This window comes from Lates calcarifer, linkage group LG19, assembly GCF_001640805.2.
Source record: "Lates calcarifer isolate ASB-BC8 linkage group LG19, TLL_Latcal_v3, whole genome shotgun sequence".
Lineage (NCBI taxonomy): Eukaryota > Metazoa > Chordata > Actinopteri > Centropomidae > Lates > Lates calcarifer.
Genome location: NC_066851.1, coordinates 19,048,143 through 19,063,978, shown reverse-complemented (window position 1 = coordinate 19,063,978; position 15,836 = coordinate 19,048,143). Strand labels below are relative to the sequence as shown.

The following is a 15,836-nucleotide window of genomic DNA, read 5'->3' as shown; positions in this document are numbered from 1 at the left end:
AACTGCGGCCTGTGACAAATGGTTTGAGGTGACTGTAAATTTCTTGGGGAAATAACTTGATCTCGCTGGCCTTTGTTGAAAAAGCAAAGCAAGAGTGTGTCATTTTGGGAAATATGCTTTGTTGTGTTCTTGCTGAGTGAGATGAGAAGATCAATACACACTTCAGTGTTTGTAAATATTTAACAAGCAAGATATAAATGGCAGGTGGATATTATTACCTGTCGACGGAGCCAGGCTAGCTGTTTCCAGTCTGTATGTGGCTTCATATTTAACAGACATGAGTGTGATTTTCCTCTGAATGTCTAAGTCAGCAAGACAGTGAATAAGCCCATTTCCCAAAATGCTGAACTATTCCTTTAACACCATCATTGTTGCAGTTGGTTTGTGATTTTTGGTCCAGAAATGACTAAAATAATACCATAATTTAATCTTGTCAACAACTTGACTCAATCCTGGTGATGATATAGGCCAATCAGCACTGGACAAGTTCCCAATAAGTTTATTTTTAGGAAGACTTTTGCTGTTAGGTGTGAATTTGACCACAGGTAAATTGAAAGTATGAAACCTGTGGTATTCTCTCAGTATGCTAATCTGCTGTAAAGAAGAAAAAACGCCCCTCATTTTTCCGGGGAGCCTCTGGGAGCCCTGCAAGGACCCCCGGAGAGGTCCCTGGACACCAGTTTGGGAACCACAGATATAGGTCACCTTTGTTAAATCATGTGTAGAAGCACAGATGAGGCTCCCAGCCAAAATAATTCTCAGTTGTGAGGACCCAAATCCAAATCTGGATCCATTTAGGCTTCTAAACGAGTGATAATCTTTGCTCAGCAAGCCGAAGAAACCGGCTCTTTCAGTAAAGCACTGAAATAAAAAGCCTGTCTCACACACAAAGCTCTGATTACTTGATTTCTTAATTTAATACTCACATACGGTACAGTATACACATAAGATTTCCTTTACATCTCACAAACACAAAAGCAAACAGTTAAATACATAGATAACTTTTAGCACCAGCATAGAGTACTGATCCACTCAGCTTTCTCTAAAACTCTTATTCATAGTGATTTTCAAAATAAAACACCTTAGCTTGATCTCACTAGGCATGGCTTACATGTAATATCTTTACAGCAGCATTCACTTACAAAGGTTAATTGATTAAAAAAGGATGCATACTGTACACCAAAAGTGGTATACAAAAGCAATACTATATTATATACCCATTTACATGGCCGTTTTAGGTTTTCTTAGTGTAACATTTACGTGTTTTATGTGTTTTGACAACTTCTGTATCAACACTGATGCTTGATAAAAACATAGAAACATATGAAATAAAAAAACGTTCTTATGAGTATACATGAAGAGCCTATGGAGATAATTGGCATGTAACAATCTTGCATATTGAAACATAAATATATCACGTTCACGATGCTCTCATTTTTCTTTATATATAGTAACAAGAGAGCTACTGTCATTCTATGTTATGTTTTGTTTAGGTTATACTGTTTTTTAATATTAAAATTATAATAAAAAAGAATGACAAATCCAATGGGAACATTACTTTTTTTCCTTACACAGTAATGTGAAAAAATAGTATCAAAATGATCCTCTAAATCTCTCAATCAAAAAGCAATGTAGTATTTAATGCACCATTTTTCAGTACAGTTATAGATATGTTTTCAGCTTGGTAAACACAAGTAAACAAGATCCTATAGTGAGATTTGACAAAGTGAAAGTAGTCTTAAGGTATAAAGTGTTTTCTGTTATACATTTCTTGTCAGATGATGAATACATATATGCTGTATATATATATATAATGAAATCTGCATGCAGCCAACAGTTGTGCTGCTCATGGAGGTTTGTGAGACAAAACGTTTTCTTACACTGGCCCTCTTTTACTGATTACATTTATGTTAATGTTTGTATATGGTGAATGCATTCCACAATCTGAAGATTTCTAGTCCAAAATCTGTGCCAAAAGTAGAGCAAGTAAGTTAAAGATGAGAGAGAGAAGGAGAGGCAGAGAGAGAGAGGGGTGGATTTGTAATTATCACTACATGACATCATGGAAATCTTCAAAAAAAATCTGTATCAGGATCCAACTGCAGCTCTCAAGTCTGTGGATCCCAGGTACACAAGCCAATGGGAAAAGAGTTGGGTCCCCACTTCCTTTAGGGTGCCCAGAAGTGAGGGGTGTCACTTTCCTTTTTATCCCCCTCTTTAAACACTTTTCCACTTTAAAGCACCTAAAATCAATATAATAACAACCTATCGAATGATAGCTTGAAATTGCTCAAAGTGATGAACTTTGGACTCTCCAGAGCACAACGTTACTGTTTTTGCTGACTCTCACTGCTCTTTTAGCCTTGCTTTTGGCCACATGAGGCATCTGTTTTCAGCAAAACCTCTATAAAAACCCATTGCACACTACCTGCTCAGCACAAAACAGCAGACAGACACCGTTAAAGACTAGCTGCTAGCAGCTAAAGAGCAATATATTTTAAAAAATGACCAAAAACAGAGTTAAACGAGAGTCAAAATTCTCTGTGATTCAGAAACATGACTCCAAATGAATCATAATGTTGTTGCTCCATAACTGCTGGATGTGTAAATAAGTAACTGTTTGCTAATAAGTCTCCATATCAACTTTAAAGGATGCTGATATGTCAGTGTGGTGTTCACAATGTGTTTCAGCTGCCCCCTAGTGGCCAAAAAATGTGTTACTGCAGCTTTAAGTAATGTTCACATAATGTTTTTTGTAGAGTTAAAAAAACAACCATGTTTCTTGTGTTAGTTGGGAATAATATATTAAAAATTCAGCCTGGTTGTTGTCACATAAAATGCAGGTAATGTTGGAGAAAACAACATTCATATTAGCCCTATCGTATCACCACTGATATCAGCGTTAAGTTCAATCCTGTTCTTACTCTGCTCCTATTATTCATAATTTTGTTAGTTTACAATCGTCTTCATAAAAGACGGTCTTCTTGGGCTTTCTTGGATTTTACATTAACTGTAAAAATAGCAGCCTTTTTGCTTTTACACGTTTGTGGCAGAAAAGGAAGTGACACCTGCTTCTGAGGACCCCAAAGAAAGTGGCTCACCTCACGCCCGGAGACCCAACACCTGGGCTCCCCAGACGTAATCCTACTCAGATGTACTCTTGGATTCAAGAAGGGGGGAGACATAATCGTGGAAGGTTTTCAGAACTTAGTCTGCTTTAGTTTGTCGATGTGGTAGCAAAGCTTCAAGGCTGGTCCCAGCTTCAGTCCCAGGTACTTCATGATCATGTCGCTCTTTAGGAGTAACAAGGCATTTCCATCGATCTCCTGAGAGAAGAAGAAGAAGTTGGTCTCAAATTAGAGATGATTTCAACTGGATTATTCAGTCTGGCAAATTAAATCGAGAGCACACTGGACTTACATGTTTTCTAAAGACGTCCGCATGTGGGCCAAGAGCCTGGGGGTCTGCATCCCTGATGAACCAGACAACGTCTTCCACAGACCAGGTGGATGGGTCCTTATTGGGTGGAGCTTTGGACTCCTGGGACTCTGGAGACACATTATAACCTCCTGGGAGGACAGAGGAAAGGAACAAGCTTTACTTTTCTACCTCAATCTTGGTTTTCCAAGAAGGGTTGAATTCAGGGCAACTGGATTTTCTTGTACATACGTGAAGACGTCTCACCTCTCAACCAAGTCCAGTTGCCCTCGATTCAACCCTTATTGGATAATCAAGACCTGAATAACTGAGAATATTCTTGGTTTTGTTGTACTGTGACTTCTCACCTGTCCTGTTGCTCTCTGGAAACGTGTTTGGGCTGGTGGACGACTGCCTGCACATGCTCATGGAGGCCGAGCCGTTGGGGAACTGCTGTGACGAGCGAAACCCGTAGGAGGGCTTTGGCGAGTAGGACGAGCTTATGGAGCTGAAAGCAGAGTCACCAGGGTCCACGGAGTAGCGCTTGCCGTCCGACTGGTCTAAATGGTAGTCCTCAGCCATGGACGTTTCAGCTGAAGACAAGATTTGAGTCAAAATGAGCTGGAAAAAATTTGTTTATGTCAGCACAGCATCTTCTACTCAAGTCACAATTTACAAGTACCATCTGACTGGTAGGAGCCACCACTGTGCTGGGTAATGGGCTGATCACTGAAGAGGTTTTCACAGTGCAAGCTGCGACAGAGTTTCTTCAGGAAACGAAGCACATAGTCGATGCTGTTCACCACGGGGAGGCTCAGAAGGTGCTGCTTCCCATCAAATGTGGCTGCAAGAGGGAAGCAGGGAGAAACCACTTGAAACAACAGCTCAGCTCAGATACACTTTCTTACAAACTAGGTCATAAACTTTTACTAATTGTAGTTTTTTTTCTCAGTTTCACCTCAGGTTATAAAGTGGTAAGAAATTTATTGAAGGGTATTAAGCAAACAGAAAACAACACCTGAGGGGGGTCTCTGTACAACACCTGATATTTTTTCTCCCCCGTAGCCTTGTGTGAGAAGAGTGAACACCGTTTTCTGTTGGAAGGCGCTGTCGATGCAGCCTTGGACGGCCTGCTGCAACACCACGGAGGGCCTGTCGGGTCCAAAGTGATCAGGGAGCTGCTGGATCTTCTTCCTGTCCAGGTTGGGGCCTGTGTTGGCCTGCTTGTTGATGTAGATACAGACTAATAGAGAGAAAAATACAGTGGAGATAGAAAAGAAACTGAACCTTAATTATCTTTTGTACTGATTTATTTGATCTTTTAGTGTCTTTAAACAAATCCAGACTGGATTTTAAAGCGAAAAAAAGTCAGTTAATGCCTCTTCAAACTGTTTTGTGTCTCACCTGTGAGCACCTGGGGCGTGGCAGAGTGGGGGATGGTGGCAGCATCCTGAGGAATGGAGCTCATATCAGGCTCAGGGGTGCTGCTGGGTGGAGAAATAGCCAACGGTGTCATCACCATCCTGGGTTTGAGCTGCAGAGAGAGAAAAATGTGTTTTGCATTCCTGTGTTTATTTCTGGCTTATCGTTTATTTGCAGATGCTAAATGATGTAGGGAGGAGGATGGTAGAATAATCAGGATGTATAATGTATGTATGTATAAAGCTGTAGTTTTTATGCTACAGATGATGAGTTTTGTGTGTATTTATGAATAGAGAACATAGATATTTATAACAAATGACTTCCCCTTTAAATGTTTCCATAGTATTTGACTACAGGAGAACAAAGCCTCACAGATGTTAAGTCTCTCTCTGTTACACTGGGGTCCCACAAAATCTGAAGGGCATGGAGCCTGTGTGTCTGTGGCTTTCTGTGTACACATGCATTTTTAAACACACTGCATCCCCACACCACATCTCACCACCCCTCTGTCTCCCCCCACCCTCCATAATCTGGCTGACCTTGAAGCCCGGCTTTCTCCCCCTCTTCTTTGGCACTTTGAGTGGAGGGAGCGATTCCGGGTAACGGTTAGGAAAATCCATCTTGGCGACATTGCGGAGCGGGGGTCTCCCTCTCTTCCTGCCCGGTATCTTCCCCGACTGGCTGGGGATGAAGGAGGGAGCCACTGCAGCTGATTGCATTTCACTGTTGTTGCCGTCTGATTTCTGTGCCGTTGCTGCAGGTACACTCATTTGGAGCTGGAGACAAAGGAAACAACCGTTGAGCTCAGGCCACAGAAACGCATCAAAACATGCACTTTACTCACACATTAATCCTCCTCCTCCTCAGCAGCTATACATATTACAGAGAGCAGCATTAGCATCAATTACGAGCAGACACAGAGGAGGCAGAATGGCTTGTACAAACAGCAACATCCAACACTAACAGACTGCAGAAGACTCAGCTGAGCAATGCGGTGAGAGGAGCAGAATTTAGCAGAGCACCATAATAATCAAACAACAAAAAAGGCAGCCATGCAAGAGCAATGGAGGAAACAGCACCTCCATCCTGCACTGATAACACACCAATAAACCTGAGAGAGAGGGGGGGGGGAGAGGGAGAGGGAGAGAGAGGGAGGGGGGTGTCTATTACCTGCTATCTTCTATTGTGAAAGCCCAAGAGCCAAGCCCTTTAGTCTTAAATCCCAGGAGCCTAAAGGTGACTATAAAGCTAAATCCCTCACAATGCAGGGAAAGCCATCTTGCTCTTTCTGTCTGTGGCTTTTTTCCTCGTCCCCCTTTTTGGTTAACACACTGCTGCCGCTGCTGCTGCTGCTGCTGCTCCTCGGCACACAGGCTGCAGACATCTCATTAGACTAATGCATTCAGCAGTGGCAGAGGGAGGGGGAAATTGACTTCACCATGGCTACCCAGCTATGAATTACCATTACGATGACAGCTTCCACCCTAATCTTTAAAAAAGAAGAAGAAGAAGCTGCAAAGAAAAGAAACATGTGGCACATCCTCCATGCAGCAGCAGCAGCAGCTAACCAGACTGAAGAAGCTGCGATTTATAACACTAAAAATGATCTAGTTTTAAGCAGATTTGTCATAGGATACAGAATGTAAACAAACAATAACCGGTCAGAAGGCACTCACCATCCAAAACAGATGTGGAGATGTGGAGTATCCCTACGCTCCGTGCTGTATTTCCTTTATTTTTCCTGCTTCCAATAGCAGAGCACGGATCTCAGAGCAAGGCGGATTCCACTGTAATACTGTATATATCTGTGTGTGTCTGTGTGTGTGTGTGTGTGTGTGCCCGAAAGAGAGAGAGAGAGAGAGAAGGGGGGTGGAGGGGGTCCTCTGTTGTCATGGCAACAAGCCTGTAAGCCTTGTAACACCCTGACTGTTGTCTGCCATGTTTTGTCTGCAGCTCCAGCTCAGTGCTGTGGAGGTATAATTGGACTGAGGACAGAGTTTCTGCTATTCGTTATAATGAGAATATTCATAGGAAAATATGAAAATAGAAATGTTATTTTCCCCTTTTTCTGTTGTGGGTACACAGTGGTGTTATTATACATTATTCTCACATTTTTATAGTTTAATTTTTGTCATTTTTTAAAGCAATAATGCCAAACATTTGGTTCCAGCATCTTGCATGTGAGGAGTTTCTGCTTTTCTTTGTCAGACGTGATATTAGAAAATTAGAATTTTGATTGTTAATCAGACAAAACAAAACATCTGAGTTGTGGCAAATTCTAATAGGCCTTCTTCAATATATTAATTGATTAATCAACAAAATGATATAGATAAAAGGGATAATTGATAAAATAAATCTTGGTCCCAATTAATCATATTTTTGCACCATGCTCACACTACACCTGTATTGTAGTTTATACAATAAATGATTAATCCAGTTAAATAAATGTCAGATGAATCGATAATGAGAACAGTCATTATTTGCAGCCCTGGATATATTATTCATTATTGCTGCTTCCTTTACTCCTCACCTTGTGTCTCAATTTCTTTTTATGTGCAATGTAAAGCACTCTGAAATGCTTTGTTGTTGACAGATATTGGATTGTTGTAGAATAGAATAAACTTACCTGGCTTTGTTTCTATCATCATAATTTCAAGCCATTATTATTATTATTATTATTATTGTTATTATTATTATTACTACTACCAAACTGCTGATTATAATGCTATCACAACACTGTGTGTATTCGTGATATTATTATAACATTTCTTCATTCACATGTTGTTTTCCAAAAAGAGAAATAATAAAATCCAATATGTAGAACTGAGACAAATGTCGCCCCCTGCTGGCTGACGTTTGTCTGTTTTGTCTTTGTCAATAAAGTTACGTTGACGCAATTTGAAAGCAAGATGGCGGTGCGCGTGCCGCTGTCTTTAAAAATGTCACCCTCAGCGTTACTGGGCTTCAAGTGTCTTTTTACGGAGCAATATTCTTCCAAAAAGCTGCTAAAGTCTTTAACGGAGCTCTGCAGACGAGGTGAGACGAGTTTTTGTTGAGTCGCTGTGACGGTTAAAGCGTTAAAACGGTTTTTCCGGTGGTATAAACAGACTAAAAGTCAACCTAGCGGTACTTTTAAGTTAGCTAGTTCAAACACACTTCCAATAAATCTAGCTTGGTCATAATTATTTGACCCGTTTTACTATCTCAACTTGCTGTTTTCATGAGGATTATCCTGTCCTGTCAGCTGTCAGACCAGTTGTCCCCTGCTAACCTTTGGTCTTCGTCCACAAGGGCGACATTATTGTAACTTTCCGCATCGATTTGCGAACATTTCAGGAGTAAAGAGTCGAGCTCAGCTCCCCACTACTCTCTGTGTTTATTGTAATTTACAAAGGTTACTCCGTGAAAGCTCAGCAGGCGGTGGAGGAGGGTGGTGTGAACGTCGCCGGGTTCAGCGGCCCTCTGGATCACTACAGCGGGCTGATCAGAGACGGAACACTGCGGGAGGACGAGCATCAGAAAGCGGTGCTACAGAAACTGGACGAGCTGCACAAAACACTCAAAGGATACAGCAACACACCGACATCCATATTCTCCAAGGTAGAGAGAAACGCCCGGTGATTACTGATGTTCTCTGTTGCACTCTTACTGCAGATCATTTTCTTTGTCCTGCACACACAGCGTGTTTAAGAGCTACCCACAGATTTTCAGTGATGTGGGGGTCTTTTTCAGTTTCACTTTGTTGACAGACTTCAGGACATTTGCATCCAGAATTTGCTGGTGTTTAGTGGAAACCATCATTTCCTCTATCCATGCAATGTTTCCTGTGTCACTTGCTGCTGCACAGCCTCAGAGAATAATATTTCCATCCTCATGCTTAACAGCAGGCAAAGCTGAGTTTTGCATAGAACTGTTTCTGCAGGTATTTGATTAAAATTTGTGTTTTGAAAAATTGGACTAGTAACAAGTGTAACAAGTGGCTCATATATACAAATCCCATTTAAATCTCATGTCACAGTGAAGGGTCACCATGCTGACTCTTATTTAACTCTGTTTAAAACCACAAAATGTCCAACTAGAGTTAAACTGCTTCATATTTAAGTAGTTCTTATACATGCATATTAAAGGTTCCATGTCTATCACCCACCACCAGTCTGTGTTATATGTAAATGCAGGCTTATCATCTTTGTAGGTGGTTTCAGGAGTATTTTTTAAAAAATGAATCATGTACTCTTACACTCTCTCCTCACATCTTTCAGTTCTTCACAAAACCCAAAGCTCCAAAAGGCTACTACATTTACGGTGATGTTGGTAAGGAACACAGAGTTGTAAAATCTAAATCTAGTTTGTCTAATTTCTGATAACTTGCGTATTTTTGTGGCTTAATTCGTTCTTGACTCACATGGTCTTTTCATTGTTTCAGGTACAGGAAAAACTATGGTCATGGACATGTTTTATTCATATGCGGAGACTGAGAAGAAAAAGAGGGTTCATTTCCACGGCTTTATGTTGGATGTGCATAAAAGTGAGTATACATCATTTCCAGAGGCAGCACAGTGTCACAGATGTGAAGCCCTTTCACAGTTGAGCAGTGTTTCAGGTAGTAGCGTAGCCAACTCTGTGCATCGTTGCCTTTTTTTTTTTTTTTTTTTTTGACTTTTTCTGCTCCCAACAGCCACTAGGGGGCAGATAAATCAGCTTTGAAAGGGTTTTGTTCCAAAAGGTGGAATTTGTGCTTCAAGCTGTAAAAGCTGGTTACTGCAGTGGAAAGAAAACATCAAAGATGTATTTCCTTATATTTGGTACAAAATAGATGTAAAAAATGGCAGTTTGTTAAAAATGTAGTTATTGTGTTTTTGCTTGAAAAGCATCTTTATTCTTGTCAATGTTTATCTTTTTTTCAAAGTAGTATTAACATTAACAAGGTTGAGACAAATCCATCTGACATCACTGCCTCTGGAAAAAAAAAAAAAAATGTAAACAATTTTACATCGGCAATTCATTTGTCTTTGAGGTGCTACCACCAGAGGGTGACACTGTCTCTTGTCCTACTCATTAAGTCAACTCATTAAATCACCTGTCAATAGTTACAGACAATCCACTGAATCAGCAGCTCTGTGCAGGGCTTGCATCTGTGACACTGTGCATCCTTTAAACTGTGTGTTCAAAAATGATGACAACACGTCACAGTAGTGGTGTAATTTAGTTGTATTTCATGTTAATGTCCAATGTCTTGTTTCAATACAGCTGCTGAAATAAGCGCTTCACTACATGCTATATTCAAAGTCTGTAGAACAACGCAGCACTGTGGTTGCTGAACTGAGCTTATGCTTCCTGTTTAGTCACCACATTTCAGTTTTGTTACATTTAAAGCACTGCATATGTGTTCTGTTATATATGTATACTGCTGACAAAGCACAAACAGGTTGTGTGAAACTATTCTGTCTCTTCCACATCTCAAGTCAAAAATAACTATAATCAGAAATACACAGCAAATATAATTCTACTGTGCTAAAAATGCATAAATGAATTCGTAAACTTTACGTGTGAACTCTTAGATCCAAAAAAGGAGTAGAAATTGTGCATTTACTGACAGTGGAGGTTTGTGTTTTCCTGTTAGTTTTACCTTCAGCTCACTGGTTTTCAGCTCCTGTATTTGTCTGTGTTCATTTGTATTTATAAACTGTAGAACTACACACTTGTTTTCAGGGATCCATCGGCTAAAGCAGAGTATGCCAAAGAGAAAAGCAGGGAAAATGGCCAAATCCTACGACCCCATTGCTCCAGTAGCTGAGGAGATCAGTGAAGAGGCTTGTCTTCTGTGCTTTGATGAGTTTCAGGTAATGATCTCTGTGTTTCAACATAACACAGTGATGGAGTCCTTTTTTTTTTTTTAAAGGAGTCTGGTTGTCTGTACATTTTTGGCTGTAATCAAAGTTGATTAATTTCTATCATATATTTCAGGTCACTGATATCGCTGATGCCATGATTCTCAAGCAGCTTTTTGAAAATCTGTTTCTGAACGGAGTCGTTGTTGTTGCCACTTCTAATCGTCCTCCTGAAGGTAAAGAGCAAGTGTCATAATACCAGTCTAATATTATATATTTAAAACTTGCATGCCTTTGTTCTACATAAAAAACAAATTAAAACGTTTTTGTGGTTTTGTAAAATGAATTAAAGGTTGTGAGTATTTAGTCCTATTCAAGTTGAATCCATATTCCTTCAAATATTCTTTAAAGTCCAACACAGTATGATCAGATTTTTTACAGTTATCTGTGATTTAAAATGTAACACATACTGTATAAACCACATGACTCTACACATGAGAGAGTCAGTTTCATCAAATTAAAGTCATAGTGGGGTACTGCAAATTTCTGACATGGAAAAATTTAAGTTAATCTGTTACTACCTAAGACTGCATCGCCACAGAATCTGTCAGCGGTCAAGACATTAACACTTTTAAAGCAATAAAGAGATTTAACAAACCATTTCAAGTAAATGTAAATAAAATCTTATTTGTCATCTTCCCTCAGACTTGTATAAAAATGGGCTGCAGAGAGTCAACTTTGTGCCTTTTATTGCCGTGTTACAGGTAAGAATGTGTTATTTTTCACTGAGAATCAAGTAATTCAGTTGCTGGTTGTCTCAGGCATATTGAATCTCTTTTTTTAACTTTTTAAAGGCTCCTGTTTTTAATCATTTGTCTCTTGCGTGCAGAAATATTGCCAAACACTTCGTCTGGATTCTGGGATAGATTACCGCAAGAGGAACAGACCCTCTGCTGGAAAACTCTACTTTCTGTAAGAAATTCCTCTTGTAAAACATTCACTAAAAACAGTTTGATCTGCTGGTTTTATGTTTTTTGTATTTAATGTTTCCCTGTTACATTTCTTGTAGCTCCAGTGAGCCTGATGCAGAGGCGACACTGGACAAGATGTTTGATGAGCTGGCTTTTAAGCAGAATGACAGTAAGTTGACTTTCAAATGATGTTTGACTTAATTCTTTTTTTTCTGTATTTACCATATTACATTTCCTCACAGTAACACGACCAAGAGTTATGAATGTTCACAACAGAAAAGTCCGTCTGAACAAAGCTTGTGGGACCATAGCAGACTGTACATTTGAGGAGCTGTGTGACAGAGTAAGTCTTTTTAAAAAACATAACTGTTATAAAACTCCCTCTGTACATCAGTATTGACTTCTAATCTTGGATTATTTGGCCTTTTAGTGTATACATACTTTTAAAATGTGTTGATTTTTTTTCTTGGTTTTGCATTCTTTTTAGTAGAAATCAGGTTTTTGCTTACGTTGCTGTCAGTGTTCAGGATGTTATTGTTGTGTTGAATCAAAAACAAATTTAAAAAAAAAAGCATTTTAAAAGATTTTAAAAAGCACAAGCAGTTTCCAGAGGAATTTCAGGTTGCGTTTGAAAACTTACAAATGTGTGAATCTTTAGGTTTGCAATATAATTGGATTTCTCCATATTGTTGACACAGTCCAGCTATAATAACCCTTATAAAGCCATAAAAAAGTCTTTGTATTGTAAACTTCTAAATCCTCACTATATAACAGTGTCATATACATTGTATTTCTTATGCACTGGCTGGAAAGCTTCGTTGAAGCTACAATATCGTCATATTGCATAAAATATTGAAATACCAAATTTCCACTGCCTCACCATCATATTAAATCAGTTTATAAAGCCTTCCCTGCTGTTTAGCCTCAGCCTATTTGGTGTCTTTTGAAACACTGGGAACTCAACCAGAATTTAAAGTTCAACAGGTTTGAACAGTTCTTGGTTGTGTTGTGTTTCAGTGATTGACTCACTAGTGTCTCTGTAGGGGCTGAGGCAAACCAAAGAAATCAGAGGAGTTGCTGTGTGACAGTGACAGATGTCAGACAAAAACTAACAGCAACTTAAACTAGAAGTAATCTGAAATCAGAAATCCTGCTTTTTGAGATCTAAATAAATAGCAGCTGTTATATTTTGATGTCCATTTTTGAATGTAAATGTTTCAGCCTTTAGGGGCCAGTGACTACCTGGAGATATCCAGGCTGTTTGACACCGTCTTTATTCGACACATTCCTCTGCTCACGCTGAACAAGAAAACTCAAGCCAGGCGGCTCATAACGCTCGTGGATGCCCTCTACGACCATAAGGTACACTGCACTTATTTCCTTGCTCATTTAAAAAGAAAATACTACACAGTTTTGTATGAGAATTTAACAGTTGGTCATCTTTTTTATTTCAGGTGCGGGTGGTGATTCTTGCAGATCATCCTCTGGAGGACATTTTTGTACATGACGGGGATCACGGTCACGACGAGAGCCACATTCTGATGGACGACCTGGGACTGAAAAGGGTAAGAGCTCTGTGAGTCTAAACCAGTTTTTCATGTTAGGTGTGTACCTAAGGTCGTAAATGTTGATAATTAAGCTGTCTGAGGCCGTTGGTCGTCATGAATAGAGTTTAAAACACACAAACCGCTCTCTGTGAGCACTGTAAAAATAATCTTAACCACTTTATTTCTGAGTCTTAATTTATTTTAAATCCTCTGCCAAGAATGTTCTGTCCTAAAACAAATGTATGACTTTAATAATAGAAAATATCTGTCATTTTTAAATTTGCTTCTGGATTTGGATCAGATTATTAACGTGCATACATTCATTCTTTTTGAGATATTCTGCTGAATAAACAGATAAATAGGAATAAAATTTTAACTTGTATGAGGTGCTGTTTTCTGCACCAGTTACCAGTTACCTTGATCTGTGTGTGGTTTTGTGTTATGATGATTTTTATGGAAACGTGTGTTAAATCATCTGTATCCAGTGATAAATTGATTTCTTGTTTGAACCTGCTCCATGTGTGACTGAACAGGTTAAACGACATGTTTCAAAAACCACTTTCTCCACCTCCAGCAGCCTTATCATATCATGCTTTAGATTTAAAGCTCTGAATTTGAACCTGACTAATAGCTGGGGGCTGTTGTAAAATAGCTCTTAGTCTGACAATGACCTGACATTAATTGACATTAACTGACAGATGATCATTATCGCTCTTTACTATAGCCTGTCTAATGGACCTATATAAAATATAACAGTGTACAAATCATAAAAAATAATCATTCTAGCTGAAGAAGTTATTAAAACTTTTTAATTTTCAGAGGATGATATCATCTTGGACTTTTTGAAGTGGTCATCCTGCAAGTAGGCACTCATTATTAATCCACCTCAGGGACCTTTGTTCCATCTCTTTCTCCCTCGTTTCCTATTGTCGTCCTACTAGTACTATCTTATAAAATGGTTAAAAACAATATGAAATGTTATTTCTTCAGGATCGCAATATAAAATTGGCGAAACATCATCAAAACAAAAAACATTAAATTGTAAGTGTGCTGCAAAATCTCTGTGAATATTACACAGCAAGAATGTGACGCAGTTTTATTTTGTAAGAAGACTGATTTGTCTGAGCTTTATCACGTGAATAAAGGTATCAAAAGGATCCTGGTCAGTGATCCACCAATGTCCTGAAAGGTGTCTGGGACTGGTCGTGGTGGAGTTTCAACTTCTGTATATTCACTGCCGAGTATTTCACGTTCAAGTGTTGTTTATTCGTCACATTTGATGCCTCTATTTAAGCACATTTCCATAAGGACTTAACATCCTGAGTTTCTTGATTTAATACCTTGTGGTTTAAACAGGACGAAGCCAGCAGTCTGTCCATATTCAGCGGAGAGGAGGAAAAATTTGCCTTCCAGAGGACAGTGTCTCGCCTCACAGAGATGCAGACAGACGAGTACTGGCTGGAAGGGGACAGAAGCAAGAAATCGCAGGTTTAACATTTTGGGAATAATCGACCAATGTTACACAACCCTCCATACTTCATACACGGTACTCCTCTCTGCCAGAAAACAGTCCAGACTGAACACTACTCCTACTCATCTTATCTCGCACAAACCCAACGGGACTGCTTAAAAGCATGTGTGCAAATGTTGTACAGAGAATATTTATTGATATCTTAAGGCCTTTTATCACTTTGTTGCGACATTGCACTTTATGGATGATTTTTAAGATGAACTTTAGGGTGTCATAATGCTTTTAACTCCATATCCTATAGTGGTCCAACTGTATTTTATGAATCTGTGGGAAGAAGCTGGACAACAGACTTTTATGAAGATTTAAATGAAAGTTTAATGTCTCCCTTTTGAGATCCATAATGTTGTTTTTTTTAATGTAATGAATCTCTGTGAGTTCTTTATGATTCTAATGCAAGTCTGGTCAGGGTATTTGAAGTCTGATGATTTATGCAGATGGTGCTTGTGAAATTTCACCCATGAAGCGAACAACAATATGGGGCTCGATTCATCAGTAGTTTCATTTTCAGGATGAATAGGAAACATAAAACATGTATCACAGGAAGTGTTTTAGTTTACATGTTACCTCCAAGACACTATATTTTTTATGCAGCTGTCCTCATAAATGAATCTATTAAGGGTTTGGGTGTGGGTGTTGGTTGATGTTTAACTGGTTGCCCTTTTGTTTTTTCATTTAAAACAATCAGTATTTGCCTTACAAATGCAAAGACAGGGGACTGTGTGGGAAGTGAAAGTGAGAAAAAAAACTTCAAAGTTTGTCTCCTGTGCAAACAAAAGTGTTATTAGTGCAGACAGACAGTTGGTGACATTTTATTTAGTGGAATCTGATGTTATTTTTGCAAAAACCGAGTCTCATTTGAGTCATGAAATTCAGGAACTTTAAACCTCAAAACCACCGCAATCCAATTTAAGCGAAGAAAAAAATCAACTGCAGTTTCATAATTGAGGATTATATGTTTGTTCAAGTGTGAATTTCATTCATTCAACTTATGTTTTTTATTTGTAAATGTACATCAGTGCTCTTGGAAATAATCAGCCCACACTGTCAGTGAGGTTAACAGTTACATTATTACTGATCTGATGCTACGGCTCACATGACAACAAGAACAACAAACAACGAC

The 15,836-nt window shown here is 39.0% G+C and overlaps 2 protein-coding genes across 3 annotated transcripts; one reads left to right on the top strand and one right to left on the bottom strand.

Moving 5' to 3' along the window:
* Positions 1-893: 893 nt before the first annotated feature.
* Positions 894-7,513, bottom strand: LOC108902038 (sex comb on midleg-like protein 4). Of its 2 annotated transcripts, none has more exons than XM_018703736.2 (8): positions 6,516-7,513; positions 5,379-5,615; positions 4,822-4,951; positions 4,436-4,660; positions 4,100-4,261; positions 3,786-4,010; positions 3,421-3,569; positions 894-3,326 (listed from the first exon to the last, which is right to left on the bottom strand). In XM_018703736.2, the coding sequence occupies exons 1-8, from the start codon at positions 6,516-6,518 to the stop codon at positions 3,201-3,203; spliced, it is 1,257 nt and encodes a 418-aa protein (XP_018559252.1). In that variant the 5' UTR covers positions 6,519-7,513; the 3' UTR covers positions 894-3,200. The 2 variants fall into 2 exon arrangements, with proteins under 2 accessions (XP_018559252.1, XP_018559255.1); XM_018703739.2 differs by having other exon boundaries at positions 4,460-4,660; positions 6,516-7,221.
* A 205-nt stretch (positions 7,514-7,718) lies between these two features.
* afg1la (AFG1 like ATPase a) lies at positions 7,719-15,337 on the top strand. The gene is made up of 13 exons (XM_018703735.2): positions 7,719-7,875; positions 8,234-8,439; positions 9,099-9,150; positions 9,263-9,364; positions 10,549-10,679; positions 10,804-10,903; positions 11,373-11,431; positions 11,557-11,639; positions 11,737-11,807; positions 11,881-11,981; positions 12,860-13,000; positions 13,093-13,203; positions 14,542-15,337. Exons 1-13 carry the CDS (start codon positions 7,749-7,751, stop codon positions 14,677-14,679), a joined length of 1,422 nt encoding a protein of 473 aa, XP_018559251.1. The 5' UTR covers positions 7,719-7,748; the 3' UTR covers positions 14,680-15,337.
* The last annotated feature ends 499 nt before the right edge of the window (positions 15,338-15,836 follow it).

Excerpts from the sequence above, each read along its gene's own strand:
- LOC108902038 (XM_018703736.2), bottom strand. Across the intron at positions 4,262-4,435 it reads TGTACAGAGACCCCCCTCAG|CCACATTTGATGGGAAGCAG; the intron begins GTGTTGTTTTCT and ends TCCCTCTTGCAG. Across the intron at positions 3,570-3,785 it reads TCCAGAGAGCAACAGGACAG|GAGGTTATAATGTGTCTCCA; the intron begins GTGAGAAGTCAC and ends CTGTCCTCCCAG.
- afg1la (XM_018703735.2), top strand. The coding sequence starts at position 7,749 with ATGGCGGTGCGCGTGCCGCTGTCTTTAAAAATGTCACCCTCAGCGTTA. Across the intron at positions 10,904-11,372 it reads TTCTAATCGTCCTCCTGAAG|ACTTGTATAAAAATGGGCTG; the intron begins GTAAAGAGCAAG and ends ATCTTCCCTCAG. Across the intron at positions 11,982-12,859 it reads TTGAGGAGCTGTGTGACAGA|CCTTTAGGGGCCAGTGACTA; the intron begins GTAAGTCTTTTT and ends TAAATGTTTCAG.